This window comes from Malaya genurostris, chromosome 1, assembly GCF_030247185.1.
Source record: "Malaya genurostris strain Urasoe2022 chromosome 1, Malgen_1.1, whole genome shotgun sequence".
NCBI classification, from domain to species: domain Eukaryota; kingdom Metazoa; phylum Arthropoda; class Insecta; order Diptera; family Culicidae; genus Malaya; species Malaya genurostris.
In genome coordinates, this window is record NC_080570.1 from 121,142,773 (window position 1) to 121,160,318 (window position 17,546).

General features: G+C 38.0%; 1 protein-coding gene across 1 annotated transcript in view; it reads left to right on the forward strand.

The window, feature by feature from the left end:
* Positions 1–661: 661 nt before the first annotated feature.
* Positions 662–17,546, forward strand: part of LOC131425652 (tRNA dimethylallyltransferase) — a 434,718-nt gene continuing 417,833 nt past the window's right edge. The window contains exon 1 of the mRNA XM_058587709.1: positions 662–898. Coding sequence (XP_058443692.1) covers positions 710–898 — 189 coding nt within the window. The 5' untranslated portion in view covers positions 662–709. The remainder of the gene's footprint in view (positions 899–17,546) is intronic.

Consider the following 17,546-nt stretch of genomic DNA (forward strand, 5'->3'; position numbering starts at 1 on the left):
CTATTGTCATTTTTAATCATTACTAAAGTATTAACCGCTTATGAAATTGAGTGGTGTTTTACTTAATTTTAAGTTATGTTCAACAAGAATGTACTATTCAATAATCGAATATCACGCCTTTTTTTGAGAACGGCCAAAAAGCCATCCATAAACATTCACTTTGAAGAGTAATTTCGAATGACTCGGCACTCGCTGAAAGTAAGTCATAATAGTAAACGGCAGAGAAAAGTTTTCTCTTTCGTCTGGTGTTAAATTTAATACTCTATCTTTCATAGCTCGCTTGCAATTTCTTTCGAAAGTGGAAGTTGACAGGTGGCTTATAGGCCGTTCTCAAAAAAAAAAACGCGTGATATGATTTTTCAAGCTAATCGATTTAGTTTTAGTCGATTATCAGGGATATTAAGCGATCGATTATCTAAAGTCGAATTTTCCGAATTAACATTAGTAGCATTTTAAAAATCCTATCTACTTTTATCAGTATTACTGTTACGAAACTGTGCAAATTCCCGTTTGTTTTGATTCTAGTTCTTCTACGATCGCGAAAACAAACACCAAACCACGAGCGAATGAAACGCAGCAAGCCGGCCGGCCGGCTTGTTCGAATACACGACGCGGCGCTGTTCGCATGTGTTTGTGTCACATCGCTGCTGCTCCACTGAATACTGACTGACAGACCGAGTCGAGTAAACAACAAAGCCTGGCATATGGCATGCTGTTCTCGTGGTGCCGTCGCGCAATTGGTCTAGTTTTTCGCCGGAAAAGTGCCACCATGGCGTGCGGGTCGCGTGTGAAACCAGTGGTAGTGATTCTCGGATCCACCGGGACCGGAAAAACGAAGCTTTCGATCGAATTGGCCCGCCGCTTCGATGGGGAAATAATCAGTGCCGATTCGATGCAGGTTAGTAGCGATTTAGTGGAAGAGAACGGGAGCGAGAGATTCACGTTTTCCCGAGTGTTGTCGCTGTGTGCGTGTGCTTGCCCAGCGTTTAGTCGATATAAACAGCTGATTGGGGGAAGCGGGACAAAAGGGTAACTGAGCCAATATTTGTCTCAGTCACGGTATTCAGTCCATTTATTAAAATAGTTACAATGGATTTTTTTGATATTCAATGCTTTGGTTCCACGGGTACGATAAAAATTGTGTTTAATGTTTGTTTAGCGACTTCGCATTTTGAATACCATTTTGGTTCTGATATTGTTTCTTAGGGCCGTAGCCGGAGAGTAAGAAACATCCGAATCAAATATGGTGTTTTCTTGTAAATTGGCTTCAAACTTTTAAAATCGATTTTTTCAGGTTAGGAGTTGATTGCGAATTTTTTTCAATGTCCCGGAGTCTCGTAGGGCCGAGTGTCATAAACCATTCGACCCAGTTCGTCGAGTACGCAAAATGTCTGTGTGTGTGGATTTGTGTGTTTGTATTTTTGCCTTTCTCATATAGAAAGGTTCTGCAATCACTGTGAAAACCGACTTTTGAACCGAGGCCCGGAGGGCCGAGTGTCATATACCATTCGACTCAGTTCGTCGAGTACGCAAAATGTCTGTGTGTGTGTATGTGCGTATGTAACGTTTGTTTGCACTAACTTTTCTCGGAGATGGCTGAACCGATTTTCACAAACGTAGATTCAAATGAAAGGTCTTGTGGTCCCATACAAAATTCCTCAATATTTTTTTGATCCGACTTCCGGATCGGGAGTTATGGGGTAAAATGTGATATGAGAAAGGCATCATTACACCACTTGGTGGATTAAAACAGGTTTTTTTCAATTCCTTTCCTCGGAAATGACTGCACCGATTTTCACAAAATCAAAAAGTGAAAGGTCTTATGGTCCCTTCGAACATCCCTGATTTTCATCTTGATCCTACTTTACAGGGTGGTTAGTGTAAAAATTTCAATTTCAAATTATTTACCCATTTTCTCCGGGATAGCGTGATCGACTTTAACAAACTTAGATTCAAATGAATGGTTTTATGGTCCTATACAAATACCCTGAATTTTATTTTGATCCGGCTTCCGGTTCCGGAATTGTAGGATAAAGTGTGTCACTGATGCTGTACGAAATTATAGGTACAGAGCGTTGTTTTCGCTGCTCTGATTAGTTTTAACTAACGATGTAACGAGTCGTTTCATTCTGATTTTTATATCAAAACTAACAATACTGCATAAACGACGTGGGGAAATCCTACTTGACAACACAGAAAGTCACCATCTTGGATTTGAAAATAGCTCAAAATATTACTTCTTGATATCTATTCGCCATACCCGTTCGAAAATGCTGATATTGTAAAAATTTACAATAACTTTGATAGCTCATGTCCCGGGTTGGCGGTTTAATGCAAAGGACGCTGGTCTTACAAGCCAGTTGTCGTATGTTCGAGCCCCGACCTGGAAGGATTCTTAGTGTCAGTAGAATCCATAGTACTAGCCATGCAATGATTCTGTACACTAAGAATCGGCTGCGAAGTCTGTTGAAACAGAAAGGCCAAATTCCACAAAAGGAATGTAATGCCAGGACTTTGCTTTTGATAGCTCAAGCATCAGTCAATTCAATCCAATTTCTTGAAAGCACTTATTATAAACAACAAATACTTTTGCTATTTACATTTGAGTTGAATGGTTCCTAACCTACTGGTTGTTAAATAATATAAAACTAAATTTAATTCGCCTAGTAAAACCCGTTCGAAATTAACGTTGTCTGCAACCCCATCGTTCAGTGATGAACCAAAATAAAACATGAGAAGTTGTGAGCTGTTGTGTAGGAATCTTTTTCAAATCTATTAGACCCAAAATTAAACGGATTCAAAGATTTAATGCGCCAAGTTTTAGACGAAAATTTAGGAAACAATGTTATGGTGTGGCAATTTCTCTAAAAAATGCTCAAAATCTACTTTGAAGAATGTCTTCAAATCAAATTAGTTCCACTGACTCTTTAGCTTGATACACTTGTAGTCTTTCGGCCTAGTCTTTCATACTGTCGTAAATCCAAGCCGTAACTGAAAACACATAGAATTTCTTTCATATTTCAAGAAAAATTCCTGAACGTCCATAAGAATGTTAGAGTAGTTTCTCATTACTTGAATAGAATCCCATCGAGGCCAGCACTTGAAGAACGTTTCAACTTAGCACATGCTGAGCTCACAGTTGCAGCTGTGAATCTACGATGACAACCGATTGGAGAACGAACTAGAATAATTATCGGCAGCCAAAGATATTTGTTGACTTGTTGGAATTTCTTCGATGAAAGCTCAGTGAACAAGTTGAACTCACAAATAAAACCTTCAAAAGTTCATGAGTCTTCAGGTTGGAATAGGTAAAATAATAGAAGAAAGTACTGTGCAAAAACCAAAAAGAAATATGGCGGATTAGGATAGAAAGCTGACGGGTGAGTAATGAAATCAAACGAATCGGAATAGAACGAGAAAGAAAACATGGTGAGATAATTATAAATGTGAAGAATAATATCATTAAAAAATTCTTTAACTTTAATTCTCGATTCACCAAATAAACAATTGTTGGATCAGTTCATATCTGAAAAAAGATTCAGTGAGATTTTGGTCACCTTTATCACTTCAGTTGGAAGGTGGATTTCGCCGACAAAGTCAAATTCAAACGGAAGCTAAAACAGAATCGATTTTTTTCTGTTCAACTTTTATAGTCCAAAACTATCGTTGAATTTAGAAAAGTTGTCTGGCCAACATTGATTGAAAGGTGTCTAATTTATTCGAGTAAAGACTAGAAAGCGCAACGAGATAGTCACAGTCCCCCCCTTCGTGTGAACACCGAGAACCTTCCGGCAGGCATGACAATACACCAGAGCCATGCCGATTAATTGGTTATTAATATTTAATTTCCTTCATTTCCATGACCACATACGGCTCGGTTACTGCGATGCACCAGCACAATTCTCTATTAGATGATGAGTAGCCATAAAAAAACCTGCCTATTATTAGGGTGAATGAAAAAACCACCAACACCTGGTTCCCCGGTCGGTTGGTCGGTCGTTTAGGTATCAACACTCGACGAACTACGGCGGTACGGGTTAATTATCATATGGGAAAAAAAATGAACCCCCAGCCTCACCGCCGAACCCGGCACACCTGCGCCGGTTCCGGTGGTGGGGACATTGTTGTTACGGTACGGTTTTCTGTTCTCTGATAATGGGTTATTAAACTGCACTTGCTGGTTTCTCCCTGATTCCGGGGCCCACGAACGGCCCGAAAAGTGGGCCATCAACATTTCCATTTTACGAGGCTCTGCGCGTCGCAGCACACAGAATGAATGGGCCAAATTGGCCAATAATTGACAGGTACGGCGGACATCGCGTAAACGTTCGAATTAGGGCTACACATTAGAATGGGTTCACCATTAAGTAATTGCCCCGGTTCCATCGGTTCGGTCTATGAATGCGCGCGCATGCATGGCACGCAAATTATCACGGTGTGAGAAATTCTCGCTGGAACGGGCAATAGCTTGACTACCGGTTCCCATGATCCAGCTATGAGCTACCGACCGACCGACCGGAGGATCGTTACTGAGGAAAGCGACGCGTCGTCCGAGATTAATGGGAATCGACCGGATGTCCATTTGCTTGTCAGTTTGGTAGAACGCACTGGAATATAATCGAACTTTGATTGTGGATCTGGGTTCTGGACATGCATTCTGAAATTGAGTTTTGGAACGGAATTCTGGAATTAAATTCTGATCTAAGTTCTGGAGCTAGATTTCGGAGCTGGAACAAGGATTTTTGAATTGAATTCTGAAGTTCTGGACTGAATTCAGGAATAAAATTCTGTAACTGAATTCTGGACTTGGATTCAGGAACTGGATTCAGGACTTGGACTCCAGAGCTGTATTCTAAGGCGGATTTCTGGATCTGGGATCGGGACCTGGATTCTGGAACTGGATTCCGTATCCGAGTTTAGTTCAGGAACAAAATTTGGATTTGGATTCTAGAACTGAATACTAGGGCCGAATTCTGTACCTGGAATTAGGGACCTAGATTCTGGGACATGAACTAAATTCTGAAAAATTAGTTCTGGAACTGAATTCCAGAATTGGATTCAGTACAAGGATACTGAAACTAAATTCTGGAGTTACAGTAGTGGATTTTTATTATGGAACTGGAGCCTAAAATTGAATTCAGGCCCAAGATTTGGAATCTGGATCATGGTACTGAGCTCCGGAATTGGATTCTTGATCTGAATACTGGACATGGATTCTGAAATTGAATTCCGGAATTAGTTTCTAGAGTTTTTTATTTATTTATTTATATATTGTTTGTCTGTTGATTAAAATATATAAATAAATAAATAAATAAAAGAGTTGAATTCTGGAACTGAATTCCTGGAGCAGGATTCTTGAACTAGATTCTGGACTTGGATGGACTACTGGAATATTTCTACAATAGCGACTTAAATGAAAAAAAGTTTCCACCTTTAAGGCTTTAACACCATAACGGACTCACCATCGTATCTAGTGCACCCTTCGTAATAGTTGGGCAAAAGGTTTGGAAAAAAAACTAAAAGGCCACTTATGAATAATCCTAACCGCTCAACCGATTCGATTATCAAATTGTCTTTCCAACGAAAAACGAAACAAAATAAACAAGCGAAAGGTTTCAATTTCACCAGCTCATGATACTTAAGACTGTCCGGTGTGCGGGAGCGGGACAGCCAGCCAGGTCTCACCTTGGATTACACAACACGAAAAGAAGCCTCTCGCGCGGATGACCTTCCATCCATCCATCCATCCATCTGACGCAACAACCGCAAGGATCGAAAATCCTCCTGCCCTTCTTCAGTTTCGAGTTAAGTGCATAAACACCGAAAGTAACAACAGATGGCATCCATCAGAAGGGGTCCCAGCGCTCCGGTAACTTCTAGCAAACCGCAACCATTGGAGTAAAAGTTCATCAACCATTGCAGAGTTTCTCGTGTTGGTGCTGGTGCTGGTGGCAGGCGGGACAAAGATAACTAAAAATCTCCGGATGGTTCGAAAAAATAAAAGAAAAAAAAAACGACAGGTGCAAGACACGGTACACTGCCGAAACTGCATACGTCATGTTCGTGCTTTTCTCGCGAAGCCTTCCCGCGGACCTGCGATCGATCATTGTCGAGGCGTTTAATTCTGTTTCGTCTAATTCTCCTGTAGGCACTTTCCGCCACCATCACCAGCACTGATTCTGCTCATCGGCGAACATTCTGACATTGCACAGTGGGAAAAAATGGACCAAAAACGCGACGATTTTTTTGGAGGCATGATACAGCTGACCACAAAGCACTTTTTTGGTGTAAAATGGTCAGTAAAATCGATTCCATGTATTTAGAAGGATCGCACGAAACGCTATCATGCTCATTTTACCCCAAGTTGAATTTTCATACTGCATTGTATTCAAGCTTAACTATATAACATGAAACCGAAGAACTGGCAGAAGAGCGAATATAGTGTTTACGATGTAAAAAAGTCTAACAAATCGATTGCATTTAGTTTTATTTACAGCAGAAAACTCATTGTACCGTTTTACCCCATTACTTTTCTAGTTATAATACTTAGTTGAAATATGATCTACAATCCAAAAGCAGATCCAATACGATCTATCAATATTGGTTCATATTGCGTGCAAAACATCTGTGATCCAATTAAACACAAGTGCTAGCCTGTTTAACCCGTTTTACCCCAATTTATATCAAAAGTCGTATTTCTGGTTAAACTTTCTTTCGCATACCGAAAGCAGGATGATTGCGGTTGATGAAAATCGATTTATATTACGAACTAGCTGCTTATTTCATACTGCGAAGAAGTGAGAGTTCGGCGCACAGGTCCATTATTTCTGCTTCGATTGACCTAAAAACTTTACAAAACATTCTTGATATGTTTCATTATGACAAATTATAAAAGAAAAATCATGATTTTTGGAAAACGTTAGACCCTACGGGATCCCTAGAGTAATAAATTGTTTCCTTCGATTTTATAGACATAAAACTTTAAACGCGTTTTTCTCGAAAACAGGTTTTGAAAATTCGTGTCCATGGTCATTCAAAAACTACTGCACCAATTTTCTCCAAATTTTGCACACATTTTCTTCATATGGAAAACCAGACCCCAACGTTTTTCTTTTCGTTTTTTGTTATTTTTGGGAGGTTTTACAGCTGCAAAATGGTGCATTTTTTCGTTAAAAATCGTACTTTTCGCTTATTTCTCAATAGTTTTCCACGAAAAATTACAAAATGTTGTTCGAATGATATTTTTTATCAAGCAAAACATTTGAATTTATTTTGATGCACGATAATTCTGAAAAAAAAATTCTCTAATATAATTATTTTTTGCATCATTCAAATCCTACCTCCCCTTAAGCAGCATACAAAGCATTCTGAATAGTCCGTTTTTAAGGAATACTTGAATGTTCACCCGACGCAACAGAAAAAACATTAAAGCAGTTCTTTGTACAGATTTTATGCAGCGAGGAAGTTTTTTCAGAACTTGTTCTGTATGTTCAAGTTGCCATAAAGTGCTACGCGTACTTTAGAGCTCTAATAAAGTGGATACTTTTCAGGTACTTCGGAATTTTTGGTTGCTTAGAGAGACTACGCTAAAATTTTAATTTGATATTATACCAATTTGAACATTCTTCACAGAATTGTGCGCTTAGTCTAATCTAAATTATTAGAAAGAAAAACGCAAGGATAATTTCTTAGTGTGACCTTAGCGCTTCTACAGCACAATCTTTTTATTGATTCATTCAAAAATTTTCTGATTTATTAAACTCGCGCCCGCGATGACCAATGAACTGGTAAATGACATCAGACCATTTTTTCCTGCCAACAAGAACAAGTCATATGCATTCCGTCATTGAGTCATTTGGCAAGCAATAATTTAGATACCCAATTAAGCACGTGGCTCAAATGAAGAACCACATGAATCAAATTTTCACACGCACACAACTCGTTGCGCGCCAAAAGATTCTTTCAACGATCTAGTATTCCTTTCTTTCGACGGCCAAACACTTATGCAACTTGTTGCGCGCCAAACACCAATTGTAGATCTAGCAATCATTGGCGACTTTTTCAGTGGAAAATTCCATACAAAATAACTTTATTGGTTTTTCTCACTTTTCCGGTAAGTTTTACTAATTTTTTTGATGTACGAACCCGGTGGGGGTAAAAACTGATCAAACAAAAAAAACAGCATCTCAATCCGCCCATCCGTTCTTACGTGATGCGATTACAAAGAATGATCTCTGCATTTTTATATATATATATAAGACTAGCTGAATGACCCGGCGTTGCTCGGAAATGTTTCGGGAAGAAAAGGTCGAATAAAATTCCCGAAGTTGTCCTGCTTAGTGTAATACTGTGAGCAGTTTTATGTTGCTATTCAATCAATTTTACCTTACACTTCCCATGTTTGGGGCACTTGCTGCACTCCCTCTCCCTTAAAATAACCTTTTAATCTACATTGACATAAAAATAGTATCTGTATTTGTTAAGATGCATCGTTTATCGTAGAATAAATTTTATATTGAACTCCCCTTTTATTAGTGAACTTACTACAGCTCTCCTCCATGATAACCCTTATGACCACCTCTTAGTAGTGTACGAAGTATCTGTGCTCTTCGATAAGTATCGATTAATTCATTAAAATTAACAATAGCAGTACTACTTAATTCAAATTAACGATAGCAATACTATCTAGCACAATCTTGACATTCTTGCCCCTCTGACCACCTCTGAATAGTAAAAAGTAACCCCTCCCCCCCCACTCTCCCCACCATAAAATATCCAATCTAGTTAGGTGTGGTGAGTTTGAGTTGTTTTGGAGTTACGTTCGATTATATTAACAATTTGAACTTTGCTCCTCCCTTGGATGAGACCCTTACCCACTCTCTTCTTAAAAATGCTCTTAGGATCATCTGAAGCGCAAATAATACCTGTACTCAGAAAGAAGTGTTTTATAAAAAATTCTATAAACTTCACATTAAACTTCCTTTTTTAGAGGCACTCATTATATCCACCCCCACAAATATCTTTAAAACCATATTTGAGTTTTTCAAAATGTATGTATGGTTTTAAAAAGTATCAATTATCTTTAAATAAGATAAATTTCGACATGGCCTCCTCAAATTAAGAACTCTTGTCCAAATGATCATCTCTAAAGAGCAAGAAGTACCTATGCCAAGTTTGATTGCAATACGTTCAGTAGTTTTGAAGTTATGCCGTTAAAAACATTACACCCCCCTTTTTAAAGGTACATCCAACCCCCACATAATCATACCTACGGAATGCAAAATGTTTCTATGGTTTTCAAAAAGTATCTATTCTCATCAAATTAGACATATTTTTTCATGACCCCCCCCCCTGTTAAGAACACTTGCTGCGCTCCCTCCCCCACAAAAATACCCTTATGGCCATCTCTTAAGAGCAATAAGTATCTGTACCAAGTTTGATAGCAATCCGTTAATTAGTTCCGAAATTATTACATTACAAACATTACACCCCCCCCCCCCTTTTTAAAGGCACTTGCTACATCCACCACCCATATAATCATATCTAATATATGCAACTGTTTCTATGGTCTAAAAAGTATCAATTCTCGTCAAATGGGACAATTTTTTTCATGACCCCCCCTGTTAAGGACACTTGCTGCGCTCCCTCCCCCATTAAAATACCCTTATGACCTTCTCAGAAGAGCAATAAGTATCTGTGCCAAGTTTGGTGACAATCCATTCAATAGTTTCGGAATTGTACCGTTTCAAACATTACATCCCCCTTTTTAATGTCACTTGCTACATCCATCCCCCGTACAGTCATATCTAATGTATGCAAAATATTTCTATGGTCTTCTAAACGTATCGATTGTCGTCAAGTTATATGAATTTTTTCTTGACCCCCTCCTGTTAATTACACTTGTTACGCTCCCTCCCCTATAGAAATGCTCCCTAAACCATCTCTGAAATGCAAGTAGTCCCTGTGCCAAGTTTGGTGGCAATCCGTTCAGTAGTTCCGAAGTTATGGCGTTACAAACATACAAACTTACATCCATTTTTATATATATAGACTATTTTCCAAATGTGGAGCAAAATCTTAAGACTCAGTTAGAGGATAAATTGGGGTAAAACGGTATAACAAGATTCATGCGGCCATTGAATCCATCTGTAATCTTATTTTCAGGGCTTTCTTCGTAATATCAATCGATTTTCATCAACCGCAATCAGCCTGCTTACGGTATGCAGAAGAACGTTTAATCAGAAAAACGACTTATGAAATAAATTGGGTTAAACAGGCTAGTACTGTCATTCCCATTGTGTTTGATTGGATTATAGATGTTTTGTACGTGATATGAACCAATATTGGTAGGTCATATTGGATCTGCTTCGGGATTGTGAATGTGAATTCAACATAAAATTATTTTTGTGGAAAAATTTGGGTAAAACGATGTAGCACGACGCATGCGATCATGGAGACTATCTGTTAATTATTATTTGAGGTTATATGCGAAACATAGAACTGTCTTATTTTAACCAATATTGGTCCAAACACCGATCAGCGGAACTTTTTTTCTGTAAATTCATGGAAGAAGATGACTGGGGGTAAAACAGAATATAGTTATTGGTGGTCAATCTCAATTAAAATCAATCCATTTATATAACTTATGAGCATATCAGGAATACCTTCCGAATGGTCGAATTGAATATTTTTCTGAGTTTCACAGTTAGTTTTCGAAGTAAAGTCAGAAAAAAGAGGAATTGAAGCAAAACGGGCATGATAGTGAATTTTGCAGATCTTCTATCATAAATCGATTCTACGGAAAAATTTGCATAAGAGGTACTAACTTTGAAAATATTTACTTAGGTTTTTATAAAATTATTGAGCAAAGTCGCGTTTTTGATCGTTTTTTCCCCACTGTGCATTGGATTACAGGATAAACAGAGCAAATCTCCCGAAATGAAATGCGTCACGTTTTTGTTTTCCTTTGTTTTCGTTAGATAGGCACCTTCTCGAAGTACGCGTTCTGGAGTCTGTTGATGGTGTTCTTAAGACCTGAAATGATCGATTACCGAGCAGATCTAGAGCAGTACAACTGAACGCATTGAGCTTCCTTCGTTGGAACAGTTTCAATGAAAGTCCCGAAATCGTGGTGGTTGTAATGAAATTTTACGTTCAAGAATACATCTTCAATAACCGTTATCAGTAATATTGATCTTATCCTACCAAACTCCAGTACATTTCATACTAGATGCTCGATCGCCATTGAAATAATAATACAACTCGATTAAATTTTAATTTTGACACATTGAATTAGGCTTTAAATCAACATGCCTTGAATTGATTTCGTATTTAATATTCGCATCTCTCAACAAAATGACACCGCAGACTGTCTGCAACACAGTCCGAAGAGAAAATAAGAAGATACTGTCAATCCCATGATATGACGTAAAAACATGTTGGAATGTCGATCGATTAATCGAGTAATTGATTAATAACCCAAATAATCGACTGGAATTTAATAGATTATTTTGAAGTTAATATTTCATTATTTAACTTGTCGAATAGTTTGAAAAATCCAATACAAATAATTATTCAAGTATCGAAGTATTGAATAATAGAGTAGTTCGAAAAATCCGACATCCCCAATGTCTATTCACAACACTCTTATTATTTACACAAAGTTCAACGTCTTTGACGTGCCGGAAGAAGGAAACCAATTGACGACGGCTTTTCGGTCACCAACAGGTAATAAAGGGTGTTTTTTCTGGTATCTTTTTGGTAACACTGTTTTTGACAGATCACGCGTGAATCTTGTCTTGTGTCATTGTCAAAGTTGTTCAGTTTGGTCTATAATTTAACCATGAAAGGGCACTGGCAAAGTTAGAGGAAGATCCACTTTTGCCTTTCTCTATAGAAAGGTATTAGAATTGCTGGAAAACCCGACTTTCGAACGGAGCCTCGGAGACCCATAGTGTTATATACCATTCGACTCAGTTCGACGAGATCGGAAAATGTCTCTGTGTGTGTGTGTGTATGTGTGTGTGTGTGTGTATGTGTGTGTGTGTGCACTTTTCGAAGATATTTGAACGCGCTCAATTTTCTCAGAGATGGCTGAACCGATTTTAACAAACTTGGGCTCGTTTGAAAGCTACTGTCGGGCCATTGATCAAGTTCGAAGATCAAATGGCTGTGACTTTTGGTTCCGGAGATATGATTGTATAAGTGACGTAACCGACAAAACACGTTGATTTTTACCGCTCTTATATATATAAGGGTGCCAAAATTTTGAGATCACCTCTATTTTCGTTAAGCTCTAGTGCTCAAAAGTTTAAGCACCTCGAAAAAAGCCTTCATGCAAAATTTGAGCTAAATCGGACATGCGTAAGGGGTGCTGCCCGGTGGTAAAGGTTTGACAATTTTACGATCTTGAAAAAAGCACCATAGGGGGGAGTACATGAAATTTCCAAAATCGAAAATTTTTTTTGATGCCAAAACTCTTAAAACTGCATAAAACATCGAAATTTAGTGTCATCTCAAAAAAAATTTTTTTTGAAAAAATCAACTTTCTGGGACTTTTGATATTTTTTCTAAGTCCCAAAAAGTCGATTTTAAAAAAAAAATTTTTTTCGAGATGACACTAAATCTCGACGTTTCATGCAATTCTAAGCCTTTTGGCATCAAAATTTTTTTTTCGATTTCGAAAATTTCATGTACTCCCCCCTATGGTGATTTTTCAAGATATATGAAAATTCCACTAAGTGGACTAAGAAGGCTTTTTTTAGATTAGCATCACTGATTACAAATAGGCAACGCAAATGTCAAGCACTGGTTTGGAAAAATGATGCTGACTGTGTGACATAAACACTGAAGCATGCTTTTGTGAACTACTCGAATCAATCTGAATCAATTGGTGTCAAAATTAGTATCCAAAATTATTTAATAAAAGTATGAAACGTATTTTCATGAGACTGTTATGAAAGAAGAGAAAGGCATTATCACACCACTAGGTGGATTAAGAAGGGTTTTTTATCATAAATTCGTGTTCGATGAAACTCTTTTCTGGTTGAACAAGCGCAATTTCTACATCTGGAGTAAAGAACAGTCAGAAGCATTGCAAGAGCTACCAATGCATCTCAAAAAAGTCACTGTTTGGTGTGGATTATGGGCCGGTGGTATCATCGGGTCGTGCTTCTTCACAGGCGGCGATGGACGAAACGTAACTGTGAATGGCGAGCACGATTTCTTTGCCCAAAATGGAAGAATTGGACATGCATGGCATGTGGTTTCAACAAGACGGTGCCACATGCCACACGGCACGCGAAACAATGACCAAATTGAGAGCCGCCTCCGGTCAACAGTCGGTCAGACTATTTCTTGTAGGGCCATGTTAAGGTTCATGTCTAAAAGGATAAATTGGAAACGATTGACGCACTGGAAGCCAATATTGAAGCATTTATTCGCGAAACACCGGCCGATATGTTGGAGAGAGTGTGCCAAAACTGGACCCTGCTCATGGGCCATCTAAAGCGGAGCCGCGGCCAACATTTGCATGGAGTCATCTTCAAACATCAAATTATATTGATCGTTCTATCGATTCTACTAAAGATTTCATCATTGTTCTTAAATATTTTGTGTTTTTTTTTAAATCGAATCATATACCTCTTAAAAAATCAAATAATCTTTAGCCATTCAGGGATTGTGGAACCTCATGGAAGCAATACCATAAATAATTAGCAAGTCATCAGACTTCATGTACTCCGGACCGAAACTTTGCATACGTTTTTAGAATGACTAACTAGTTGTATGGCACGGAGGAAGAGACCAATTCGACTTAAAAATAATTTCTAAAAAGGAGTAGATTATGATTCTACAAGGAATTAAAAGGGAAAAAATGCTCATGATTTTTCTTCTAGAAGTAGCTGTACTCGAGATATTTATTAGAGGGAATAAATACAGGCTAGTTACGATCGCGCGGTTCGCGCGGTTTTTGCTCAGATTTTGATGCGATGGCGCAGATTTCGTGCGAATTTCAACAAACACCACTTCACATTTGTGAATCATTTGTTCGGAAAAAAGGTTCTTTGCAAATTTTTGAAGCTTGTGAGTTTTATGAAACTCCAAAAAATTTAAGATGGGAGAATGTTTCAGCAATCGGTCTAGCTGACCGAATGGTGAAATTTTACCACGATAAAACCGAAATTTACGAGAAGGCGGTTCTAGCAAATGTTTTCTTCAGTGGACAAAATTACGATTTTATACTCTTCGATGTGGTGGTACAAATTGCTATTTCAGCAGAGCTGTTACCGGAAATTACAAAAACTTTTCGATTTATGTGCTTACAATGTCCCATTCCAATGCGGAAAACGAAAAACGATTTTCGCACTCAAAGATATTGATGTCTGATGGAAGATATCGTCACAGTGAAAACACATTTTATAATGCAAAGAACGTATTAAATGTAATGCTATTCTTCAATAATATGGTCATAAATTTTGTGTATGATAAAAATGGCATTCTTAAAGTAAAATTTGCACGACAGACTTACGAAGCGAAGCTGGACAAGAAAAGAAACGAAGTAGGATTCCATCCGTGATAAGAAATTGTTATAATAGTTTGTTGGTTCCACTATCCAACATTTTCAATTGTTCTTTGCACGTAGCCCCGGGCCCACGGTATTAGGGGCCCTTCACAGGAGCCGCCGAGTAAGAAAAGGTCATTTAGTTAGTAAGGGGCTCACAAATAAATCTTGCCATTCCTACGTAAAAGTGGTGCCGCTGTCCAACTTCACCATTTGCTGTTACCTCTGGAGTTTCTCAAGGAAGTCACCTTGGACCCTTTCTAATTTTATTGTATCTCAACGATCTAAATATTTCGATCGAGTGGATGAAACTATCGTTCGCTGATGACTTTTATATTTCATATTTCAAAATGGTTTTAAATGCCACCAAATGCTCCGTCATCTCTTTTAGTAGCAAAAAGTCTGTATTCAAGTTCGCCTATAATATTCCACAAATTGTTCTCGAACTCGCATCGTCTGTTACGGATCCGAGAGTTTACTATCTTAAGAGTCTTTAATCTATTAAAATTTATTTTCCGCGTTACTAAAAAAATCTCTGATGTACATTGCTTGTATGCTCTGTATTGGGCTTTAGTTCGCTCAACTCTCGAATATGCTACGGTTATCTGGTCACCTCATTACCAAAACGAAATCCAATGCATTAAAGCGATTTAATGCAAATTTGTTCGATTCGCTCTCCGACGGCTTCCATGGAGAATCCTTTAAACATACCGAGTTACCATGACCGCTGCAAACTGATTGATCTCGATTTATTATTCGTCACTCGCGATGTTTGTAAGGCTATGATGATTTTGATCTATTGATGCAAAAGATGAGGAGGTTCTATGCCTGCTGGAAAACAAGTTTGACAGAAACTAACTCCAGTAGGCTTTTCCCTGATCCAAATAAAATAATAAAAAAAGAAAGACATTCAGAGTAAAACCGGTAAAAATTATAATTGAAAAAGAGTAAATCAGATCATCTTGATGTGGTCTACTTCAAAATTCTTCTTACCAAAAAAGAAGCGTGATTTTCAAGCAAGAAGATGTTCAAGCGCTTCGCTTCGCTCGAATATCGCGCGTTTCGAGTTTTCGCGCGGATTTCGCGGATGATGCAGATATCATGATAACGTGTTGGGCTTTATATTGTATGAACATTTGACTACGAGATAGCTCCGTTCAAAGTGGGTGCCGTGTTTGCTCACTGTTGACCAAAAACGAGAACGTGTTGATGATACTGAGCAGTGTTTGGCCATGTTTAAAAGTAACGAACCGGAATTTTTGCGTCGATATGTAACAATGAATGAAACATGGATTCATCACATCACTCCGGAATCAACTTTCTTGAGTAAGGAAATACCATTAACAGTGAATATTATTTAGCGTTATTGGAAAAATTGAAAATTTGAATTGCTCCCACATCCACCGTATTCGGCAGATTCTGCTCCCGTCGACTACCCAGGCTGTTGGCAGACATGAAAAAAATGCTCGCCGGTAAGAAGCCGGTTTTTTTGAGGAACCTGGCCTGAATCTCCCTACATTGAGGCAGTTTGGAATTTTAAACACACTTTACTCTCTAGTTCCGGAACCAGAAGATGGGTCCGAATAAGAATCAACAGCAATATATCGTGCTATAAGACTTTTCATTTGAGTCTACGTTTGTGAAAATCGGTAAAGTCAGCTCTGAGAAAAGTGAGAACCGTCATACCTGAAGTTGATTTCTTCAGGAAGCAACTAACATAACTCACAAATTGAAACAGGTTTGAGCTAGATTTAGAAAAGTTATTTGACATATTTTTCAAATTCGGAATGATAGCGAATCAGTCTAAAAATTTTAATTTAAAGAGCCTTATAATTCTTCATTTGTGCAGGCATTGTAAGTTGATAGGCAAAATATTTCATTTCGAAAATATGAGAAAGGCATTCTTACGCCACTAGGAGGAGTAAAACCGGTTTCAATTAATTTTGGTTCCAGCATGTGTAAGAATTAATTCACATCACTACATCACCGGTACGAAATTACTGCACTTACGGGCTGTAAATTGTTTCGCGAAGCATGAAATTCCGGTGAATGTCTTTGCAAATAAACTTCAATCCATCGAACATCTTTCATTGCCCTTGGTGACTTCCCGATTCTTCAATACAGTCGAAAACTCTTGCTCATGTGTGCCGATGAACTCGCTTATCCATTCAAACACCAACATCGGTATCGGTTTTCATTTTCTTTGCCGCGTGTGTGCTTCGTTCGTAGAGGCGGTGTTGTGTTTTCTTCTTCTGTATCAGCGGCAAGTACGTAGCGGTACTATGTTTTGGAACGGGAATTCCGTACGGAATCATAAGACGTTTCATTTGAAACTGGTTTTGCGAAAATAAGTCAATTCATCACTGATAAAAGTGAGTTCTATTTCAGAGTTTTTGAACAATATTCCCGGCAGTTTTGGAATTTATTTTCGTGACCTGCATTACCGCTCTGTATAACTGTTTTTTAACACTCCTGTAATTCCAGAACCGGAAGTCGGATTTGAACAAAACTCATATTCTCATATATATATATATATATATATATATATATATATATATATATATATATATATATATATATATATATATATATATATATATATATATATATATATATATATATATATATATATATATATAATGTGTGGTATTCTTCAAAAAAATTATCTTTGATTCTTGGAAAACAAAATGGTCTGTCCATAAGCTAGTAGGAACCTGCAGAGTGAAGTAGTACTCAGGTCGGTTAGGCCATCTCTGAAAAAAAACGAAGTGAGTTTCACTATCGCAGGTACTTCCGATACCGGAATCCGGTATAGTTGAAGTCAGATCGAGAAAAGCGACTCGTATTGCATTTTTGAGTCTATGGTTACAATCTTCGGTTCTCATTCGTAAACCGCGAGAAAGAAAAGTCAATTTAATGTATGGCCGTCTGCTGACAATGACTACCGATTGGAATAGTTTTGAGGCAAGTTTAGAAATTGTTTTAC